This window comes from Cicer arietinum, chromosome 2 (assembly GCF_000331145.2).
Source record: "Cicer arietinum cultivar CDC Frontier isolate Library 1 chromosome 2, Cicar.CDCFrontier_v2.0, whole genome shotgun sequence".
Lineage (NCBI taxonomy): Eukaryota > Viridiplantae > Streptophyta > Magnoliopsida > Fabales > Fabaceae > Cicer > Cicer arietinum.
In genome coordinates, this window is record NC_021161.2 from 30,097,168 (window position 1) to 30,107,382 (window position 10,215).

The 10,215-nt window shown below is 29.9% G+C and overlaps 1 protein-coding gene across 5 annotated transcripts; it reads right to left on the reverse strand.

Moving 5' to 3' along the window:
* Positions 1–2,369: 2,369 nt before the first annotated feature.
* On the reverse strand, positions 2,370–6,205 carry LOC101499236 (uncharacterized). Of its 5 annotated transcripts, none has more exons than XM_027337700.2 (5): positions 6,002–6,205; positions 5,727–5,796; positions 3,435–3,540; positions 3,218–3,306; positions 2,370–2,754 (listed from the first exon to the last, which is right to left on the reverse strand). In XM_027337700.2, the coding sequence occupies exons 1-5, from the start codon at positions 6,202–6,204 to the stop codon at positions 2,554–2,556; spliced, it is 669 nt and encodes a 222-aa protein (XP_027193501.1). In that variant the 5' UTR covers position 6,205; the 3' UTR covers positions 2,370–2,553. The 5 variants fall into 5 exon arrangements, 4 of the variants coding, with proteins under 4 accessions (XP_027193501.1, XP_027193503.1, XP_073221093.1 ...); XM_027337702.2 differs by having other exon boundaries at positions 2,640–2,777; XM_073364992.1 differs by lacking the exon at positions 2,370–2,754 and adding an exon at positions 2,784–2,887.
* Between the last annotated feature and the right edge of the window lie 4,010 nt (positions 6,206–10,215).

The following is a 10,215-nucleotide window of genomic DNA, read 5'->3' on the forward strand; positions in this document are numbered from 1 at the left end:
AACAGGCTCCACGAGCATGGAATAGAAGAATTGATGGGTTCTTACTGAAATTACAGTTTGTGAAATGTACTACAGAACATGGTGTATACTTGAAAGATTGTGGTAAGTCTGGAGTGCTAATACTCTGTCTGTATGTGGATGATTTTCTTGTCACTGGTGACAGTGAACAAGAGATCAATGACTTCAAAATAGAGATGATGAGGGAATTTGAAATGTCTGATATAGGCAGACTGTGTTACTTCTTAGGTATGGAATTTGTGTCATTCAAAAGAGGCATATTCCTTCATCAAAAGAAATATGCAACAGACATATTAAAGAGGTTTAATATGACTAATTGCAATCCTGCTACTACTCCTTGTGAACCAGGCATTAAACTCACTGCTGGTGCAGATACAGAACTGGTTGATTCTACACTGTACAGGCAGCTCATAGGCTCACTGAGATATCTTTGCAATTCTAGACCAGACATTACCTTCAGTGTCAGTCTAGTGAGTAGATTTATGGAAAAACCTTGCAAAGATCATATGCTTGCAGCTAAGAGAATTCTTAGGTATGTAAAAGGAACATTGGATTGTGGCATTCTATTTCCTACTGCAACAGGAAATTCTGAGTTTGAAGTCATTGGTTACACTGATGCAGATTGGAGTGGAGACAGTGTGGATAGAAAAAGCACCTCAGGGTATATTTTTATGCTTGGTGATGCTCCTATATCTTGGTGTTCTAAGAAGCAAGAGGTGGTAGCATTATCTAGTTGTGAAGCTGAGTATATCTCAGCTGCATTTGGAGCTAGTCAGGCTCTTTGGTTGAGCATGCTGCTCAAGGAATTAAATGTCAAGTGCTGTGAAGTAATGAAGCTGAGAGTTGATAATAGATCTGCTATTGACTTGGCTAAACATCCAATAGCTCATGGACGTAGCAAGCACATAGAAGTAAAATATCACTTCCTTCGTGATCAAGTCAACAAAAACAACTTAGCACTGGAACATTGCAGAACTGAGGTGCAGTTTGCAGATATACTAACCAAGGCAGTGAAGCCTGGAAGACTTGAAAAGATGAAGAACATGATTGGAATGCTCACATTAAGTAATTTGAATTAGGTGGTGTATTGTAATATAGTTCAAATTAGGCATTTACTTGTTTTTAAATAATGGGTGGTTAGCAAGTTTAACCAATGTGTGGTTAATAATTGAAGCTAGCTGCATAAATACTCTTGTAACCACAGTTAACAATAGTTGATGAATGAGCAACAATTCAGTTCCTGTTAAAACTTGTTATATGTTATCTTCCCTCTCTCTCTTTATTATTCATCAAGATTCATCATCAAAGAAAAACTGATTCCCAACAACGTTTGCATTCTATTCATGTCCTTAAAGCTTGTTTTCTAAATTATATTTTGAATTTCAACGCGGGAAGATGGGAATAACAATTTTAATGATTGAAATATTTCTGTTTATCATATGATAAAGATTGAGATATTTTTTAATATAAATTAATAACTGCCGATTAAGAATTTAGATCCACTCATATTTAAATTTAATATGAAAATAGTTTTACAAATAATAATAATAATAATAGAAGTTTCGTTTGTAAATTTTTTTTTTACCAAAAATATATAAATTAAATTCATGAATTCAATATAAAGTTTGGAAATGGGAAATCAAATATATATTTAAGAAGAAAATTGATGCACATATTCAGTTCAGAAAAAAATTGATTTTTATTTTTGTTATTATTATTTTATTTAATTAGTTTAGTGGTAAAATTTAAATACATTAATTATAAAACACTACTAGAATTCTACGTTTTTCCTGCGGATTTAAGCAAATATTCCGCAGAAAAGCATGTTACCTGCGGATTTCCCAGTGAAACCTTATCCTCACGTAAAACCTTCATGGATAATTGTTACCTGAGGATTTCACTATCCGCAGGTAAATTACCTGCAGCTAAATCCGCAGGAAACGTAAATAAAATCCGCAGCAACGTTTAAGAAAACTTTAGTCAATATCTTACAACTTTTTATGCAGAAATATCTGCAGGACAGTTCCTACAAATATATTTCGCATGAAAATCTACATGTATATCCAAACGAAATTTTGCACAAATAATACGTTTCACATGAAAATTCACAAGTAATTTCGTATCAAAATTATTTTCAATAAAGAATCTGCCTGCTTAAATTTCCACATTAAACGAATTTGTTTGATTTTTTATTTATATAAAAATTTTAACTAAAAATATATGAAAATATTATTATAAATACATTTTTAAAATATTTAATATTAATCTTTAATTGAAATACTATTGCAATAATCCAAAACAAAATTTATATCATGTTTTCAAATCAAAACTAAATATTTATTAAAGCATGATCCAACTATTGTGATAATTCTAAACAAAATTTATATCATGTTCACAAATCAGAACTAAATATTAATTAAAACATGATCCAAAAAAAAAATTAAGTATAACCAAATACATGATACAACCAATTTAACAAAATAAAAACAAATACTACTCAATATGATCACTACCAATGTCCTCATCCCCGCTATCTTAATCAGTTTCATCGTTGGGTTGTGGTGATGAACTTGGACGAGAAGAAGATCCAACAAATGGTCTCGACCATCTCTTTTTCTGAGTTCCAGAAAGACGGTATATCTTGTTGGCATTTGGAGAGAGCTGTCGTACCATGTTCTCGCAATCCGAAGATGTTGTCATTGTCAACACAAAAGTTCCTCCATATCTGGCTTTTAGCTATGACAAAACAACAAAAGTACCTATAATAAATCAAAATATACATGGTTTAAATTGGCACTTTATATTTGTCACTAAATTGAAAAAACGGTACAAGTGTATGCAGCTTGGAGTTTTAAAGTTGCATTCAAACCTGCATACATTAACCATATAAATGCTGATAAATGACCTTACTGATACCGTGCAGTTAGGGATTCTTTCATTCACGCAGTCAGTACAGCATAGTTCGATCTTTACCGATTGGCTCAAATTTGAGTGAGCATTTCAAATACTTTTAAAACCATTTTAGTGAACTCAAAATCTGAGTTGTTCAATCAAGATCTGATGATGCTGAGCTGCTGACTGCATAAATGTATGCAATTTGGGGAATCCGGATCAGTAAAATAACAGTTTATGGGCAAACCCATTTAATAGTTTCATTTTGAAATACACTTTGATTAAAGCATATCACTTGAGCAAGTACCTCCTTTGGATTTCCGATGCACTGCAAGTTACCATTTACAAATACTCCTAATCGATCGCATAAGGCCTCCACCTCTTCCATAGAATGTGCTGAAAGCATAAAATCAAATTTTATCATGTTATGGAATCAAATATAACACAGGCTAGCTAATATATCTAAAGCATAAACAACAAGTAGAATATAGTGCGACAAAATCCATGAAAGAGCGAGAGAATACTGGTCAGAATGATTGCACGATCCTGTTTTGCAAGCTTGATATCATTCCATGAACATTTTCTTGAAGCAGGGTCTAATCCAATACTTGGCTCATCCATATAAACAACCTAAATTTGAATTGGCATTTACATAATAAGAAAACTTGAATCATCGTTTTTTTTTAAAAAAATATGAAAAAGAAAAAATGATCAGACTGGGTTGTTACAAGGATACCATATTTTTTCAAATAAATATCAGCACCAAGATGAAAATATCACTGTATGTTTTCTATTTGCCCAGAACTAACCCCAAGAAATGCTACAACAAGTATCATGTGCACACGAAAAATAAGTCACAGTAAACATTGCACAGGTTGAAAGGATTTTCTCGTTTTTTCTATTGTCTCCAAAGTGCTTTTTTACTAGTAGGCACAAATCTATTTAATATAATTGATGATGCAATTAGGTGTATTTTTTACAATAAATAGTTAAATGTTTTAGATACAATAAATAAGAATTATGATTCAAGTAACAGAAACAACTATAGTGGAATAATGAAAGAATTATGATTGCATCAAACATTTATCTTAATTCTAGTTCCTATATAAAGAATGTTTGAATAAATCCTTTGTTTACTCAAATTAGTGGAATAATGTTAAGTGTTTACATTCTAAGCATCAGTTGGAATTTTATAATGAATTTTGAATATCTTTTGTATATCTGTTAATTCAATTTTTCTTATAAAAGAAGTTACATAACCATCTAAATTATCTTCAACTTTTGTTGTGAAATATTAAATATGCATATCAATCCACACCACTGGGTAAATAAAAACGGATTGAAATTCTTTCTATTTCTCCACACACAAAAATTAATAGAAGATAGATAGACATAAAGACTACAATCCATTAAACTTTCTTATCTTTGAAATTATTTAAATTAAACTTTTGTACTGTTTCCCTCTCCTAGTATAATAACTCTTCATTTTTTCAACCCTCAAAACACAGATGTGGGTCAGAGAAGTAACAAAGTGTCCTCCCCTGTTTGGTTGTTGATATATATTATATGCTTAATCAATATCTATCTAATTATTTTAAATTGGACAGTGCTGAAAAGCTTTTTTATACCGTTTGAAATCTCTACCACCAAGATAGGGACTTGTTCAAGGACACACTTGAATTAAATTAGTACAAACTAACAATAAAAAAAGTAAACAGAAAAGAAAAGAAAAGAAAAGGAGTATGTATAAGGAATATATTATTATTATAAGAACATAATGATAGCAAAAGAACATTCAATAACAAGGAAAGTAAGGAAAAAGAAGGACAAGCACAACGAAACTGTCATCATTATAAGTTCACTATCCAAAACAGCAACATCAAACCAACCAAACTTTCTCTAGCTCTTATCCTATCTTTTTATTTCCCTTTAAATTCATAACTCTTCCCCCACAAACCAACACTACTCTTCATCAATATTGCACTATACTAAAACAACACCTATACTCTAAATACCAAATTTCTAGCTACATGAAACTACCTATAGAAACAGAGTGGTGTGTACCAAATAATTACTGTATAAGTGCCGACAAATCACCCTTGGCTGCATTCCACTTTCTACTTCTTGGTGTGAGCTAAGAGACATTTTACCAAGAAGTACACAACACCTAGCTATCTCATATATATATAATATGCAGATTAATGAGAAACTTACATCAATCTTGCATGACCTAGTTTTGCAATCACGTGCAGAGGCACAAATGCACCTAGTTTTGTAGTAGTATTGTTATTATTTTCATATTATATATATGTGTAGACATTAATTAGTGTATCATATAGTACATATAATTAAGATTCTCTCTGCAACTTACAATATAAAATGTAGTCATAACAAGAAATTGTTTTCAATTGTTTTCTAACTAAAACTAGGAGCAGTTTTGTGCACCAAAAGTAGAACAAAACTCCACAAGGTTTTTTTCACAACTATCCTATTAATCTGATAGAACAACACAAAAAACCACAAATATTAACATATATATAAACCTATATTTTGAAGCATGTTGTGAGACACAACACATTTGAAATTTTTTCACCGAACTATCTTATACTAACCAAAAACCTTGCAAATAAATAAAGTAGTACAAGACAAACATTAGCTTGTACCTGAAAGTCCAACACACAAAAACACTAAATTAGAAGAAAAACCCTAAATCAGAAGAAAATCAAAACCCTAACTCACTACAATCAACGAAAATGAATAATGAAAAATGGCAAGAAATAAGACTAAAATAAAATAGAGTGGCATGCAACACTTACAAAGGCGACGAGGTTGAGATGCAGCTTAAAGAGGTTAAGATTTGATGGCCGCAAGGTGTGACGGTGGTGGCTAAATCAGAAGAAAAACCCTAAATCAGAAGAAATAATCAGAAGAAACACACATGCTGAATAACCTAAGCTGACACTGATAACAAGATCGGTGATATAAAAAATCATGAGATCTCGTACGAAATAAACAGAACAAAGTAATAGAAATCTTAAAACTGAAAAAAAAAAAAAAAGTGAGAGCAAGAGGAGAGAAATGAAGAACTCACCGATCAGAGGATGAACAAGAAGCTGGTGAGGAAGAAGTAACAACGAATAGAACCGAAGAAGTAACACGCTTTATTTTAATTTGGTTTTGATAGAGAAACCTCTTATTATTGAGTAGAAGCTCTGTCTCTCTTTGAATAGCGCCACTGTGAAGAGAGATTTTAGATACAAAAAAGAAATGAAGGAATCTCGTTTCCTTATGCATATGTTTGTTGGCAAGAGTTTGGGATTTTTTTCACTTTGGTACTAAAGGGAAAGGACAACAATAATGGCTAAAAACGGTGCCGTTCTTTAAAAAATTGAATAATTTTAATGTTTATATAGATTTTCGTTTACTTTTTTATAAACAAATATAATAATTATATTTTTGAGAATTTCTATAGTAAATTTTAAAATTTAATTTGTTTTGATATCATCAAACAAAATCGTGAATAGTTAAATAATATGTCAATTAGTTTGACTATATTTTAAATTTAATATCGTTAAATTTTTAAGTTTTATCTTTTGATTCTATTTTGAAATAATATTTTTTATCATAATTTTAATTATGAAAACAATTTATTTAATTACTGAGTTCAATATTAAATAGATAAATTTATCAAAACTCTTAATTCAGTGAATTTAATAGACACTATAATATAAAATTTAAAAATTACAATAATATTACTAGTGATGCGGGTTCAGATGCAGAAATATAACACTCCAAAGCGTCCCCCTGCTCCAAATTTTAATTTCGGAAAAACCCAAACCAACACTAAATCAAAACGAATTTTCCTTTCTAAATTAAGATGGATTCAGATGCATATTGCTACTGCGAATCCGAATTATATTGTCATCTTTAATTATGCAACTTGTCTTATTTTTTTAATTTGTTTAAAAAGAAATTTATATGAAAACAAAATCATAAAAATTGATATGAAATTTACCTGCGGAATTTCCCAAGGATAAAACACTCATAAACTTTGCTACGGAATTTCCTGCGGAATTTGCATGGAATTTGCTGCGGCAATTTGCCGCAGATAAATCCTACAAGATGAACTCTGCTGCGGAAATATAATCGTATGCAAATCCGCAGCAAAAGAAAACGTTACCTGGCGTTTTACCTGCGGAACACGATACCGCAGAAAAAGTCTTACGATACATGTGAACCGCAGGAAAATCCCCACGTATTACTAGCGGATATAATTCCGCAGGAAAAGTCGCAGGTAAAAAGCAGATTTCTGGTAGTGTAAAAGAACGATGTTTCAAATTTAAACCTTTGTGTATACAACTATTATTTGAGATATACTCAAGAGATTAAAACTGATTTATTATATTAAAGAAAAAGAATAAGAGTATGTGTAAGAAATAAGAGGAAAAGAATGGAGAATGAATTTACTTCTTTTTTTGGATAAAATTTATTAAAAAGTAAATAGAAACAAAAACTAAGGGACATAGTATGGAAAAGAAAAATAAGAATAAATTTATTATATTTTGTTACATATAAAAGTCGGTCGTTAGAATTTGAGTCTCCTGAATGAATCAAGAAAATAAAGCCCATACAAAAAAAAAAAATTAAAACTTTTAAAATTATTTAAATATCATTATCTTTGCATTTTTTGTTGCAAAATTAATAATTTGTTCATAATCAAGGGTCATTAAAATACTATTTTCAATTGTAATCAAAGAAAGATTATTTAATCTATCTTATGACATTGTAGATCGCAATAATATTTTAATAATTTTAATTTAAAAAACTTATTCCAACAAATGCAACTGTAATAGGAATAATTAATATTATTTTATAAATTATACATCCACAAGAAAACGATTAAAAATTATTATAAAACTCATTATCATATAGTTTAATCTTGATTCAATGGTTGAAACTTTTCTAATGACTTTTAATTCTTCTAATAAAATTTCATTGCATATACACTATTCATATTCATATGACTCTCCCAAGGTGTTTGTAACAATGGTTTAACATTTAAACCTTTCACATCACCTCTTACAATTTTCCAACATTTTGTTGAATGAGAAAATACAACATAAATATCTTGTAACACTCCAAAAAAATCTTTAGCTTTAGTACAAGAATTTGGAATATCAAGAAGTGTCAACTTAACGTTATGACAACCACATGGTGTTTATAGAACTCTAGGATTTATATCTAATAATTTTCTTTGTACACCCTGGTGTTTACCTTTTATGTTTGATCTATTATCAAATCATTATCCTCTCACGTTATTAATATCAAAATGAAGAGTTTCTAATATATTTTGTAATTCCTCATACAATCCTTGACTTGTTGTATCATGAACTTTTATAAATTCTATAAAAATCTCTTCAATTTTTATTGAATTTGTAGAAATATCTACACTATATAATAAGAGTCATTTATTTTTGATGACTTATGTCAGGAGTACAACAAAAAATTACAAGAATGTTTTGTTTCTTTAATTGTTTATTTTATTATTGCACTTTTAACTTCGTTTCCTAACATATTAATCAATTTATTTTAGATCTTATAACTAACATAAATTTCATTATTCTTGATACGGTTCAAATATTTTTGTATGATAAGATCCCATTCAACAATCATCTCAATAAAAGAAAGAAAATTTTCATTATTTTTCATATTAATCCTCTTATTATTTTACTTAGCTAAATATCTAACAACATAATTATCCTAATTAATACACTCTCCTAATGTCTTTTTTCATTTTTTATAAGCTCTCGGAGATGTTTATCAATTTTGTATTTTTCTTAAATCTGATTTGTAAATCAATCCATTGACTCTTGAAAGTCATATGTACACCACTTGATTCATGTTCTTTAAGTCTTTCATAAATACGTTTCCAATCATTAAAACCTTTATTTGCTAAGTGATTTATTTTATTGACTTGTAGCAAATAACTTACAACAAAAACAAAAGCTCTATAAATTCTTTTGAATAAACAAGTGAATTTCTATCTAGTTTTTCTTCATTGGAAGAATAAAATGAAGGTAACATGATGATGATAAATGCTATTAAAAGCATCCTTGGGACCAATAACATATGACATATCTCTTTTTCGACTATAATTCATCTCGCAAGTCACTTTTAAGGTTATTCCGTGTTCTTGAATCATAAATATTTAATAAAACAAACTCACTAGGTTGCTCATCAACAAAAAACCTTCGTACTTGCCACCACTTATTTGCATAAATCTTGTAATCTCATATTATTTCCGCTCGAATTGACCAACCCACTAAGAAGGAGGAAGAGTCACTTACTAATCATCTCATTCTTCCATGACTAGCCATCACATATCCTTTTTACTTGTCACCACTGATTTGCATAAACCTTTTAGTCTAATATTATTTCCGTTCCAATAGACCATCCCACTTGAAAGAGGAAGAGTTGCTTGCTAATCATCCCATTCTTCAATAGTTTCTTGAAGTTTTTACTATATAAAAAATAAATTAATAAATAAATTCAAAATAATTAATATATAAGAGACTTAAATATAATTTTGGTATTGAATCTTGTCTTTGTTGTTTAAATAATATATGTTACTTTTTTCTTTTTGTAGAATTCTATTTGATTTAAACAATATTCATCTTCTTCTCACTAAGTGTTTTATCACAAAGGTTAGCAATCTCACCTCATCAAGCGTCATACTGCAATGTTTCCATGGGAAAAACTAAGAAAAATGCTCAACTTCTAGAACTAATTGCAAGGCATTACTTACCATTTCAAAAGCATGGAAGAGGTGTAAATGGATTATCAAGACCTTCAACGATGTTCACAATCATAACGTGCTTAGTCCTAAGAGTGTGAATCATCTTCGGTGTCATAAGAAAATAAGTGACGAGTCAGCAACTCTACGAAGTATAAATGTCCATAATAAGCCAATTTATTATCAAATCTTGTAGGAAAACCTAAGAGTATATACATGTTGTATCATCTGGAATGGAGCAATTATACCAAGGAGCTTTAGTACTGGAAAATGAAATGCACATTGAAATTAGCATAACTCTTCTAGAGCCATGTTCTCAAAATGTGACTAGTACTGAGCAATTGAGGGTATCTCCTGAATCAAATATTAGAGATCCATTTATTTCACAAACTTAATAATATCTCAAACACTATAACTATGATTACACATGCATTATAAACTTTCCTTTGCTTAAATATTACAAAGCATTTGTAGCTACAAACAAAGCAACTAAGGCCATAGTCAGCCTCCCC

What these genes read in the sequence shown, in the direction of transcription:
- LOC101499236 (XM_027337700.2), bottom strand. Translation starts at nt 6,204, where the DNA reads ATGCATAAGGAAACGAGATTCCTTCATTTCTTTTTTGTATCTAAAATC. An exon ending in ATCTCAACCTCGTCGCCTTT is followed by an intron (nt 3,541 to 5,726) that starts GTAAGTGTTGCA and finishes ATTCAAATTTAG; the next exon opens with GTTGTTTATATGGATGAGCC. An exon ending in GCATCGGAAATCCAAAGGAG is followed by an intron (nt 2,755 to 3,217) that starts GTACTTGCTCAA and finishes GTTTTGTCATAG; the next exon opens with CTAAAAGCCAGATATGGAGG.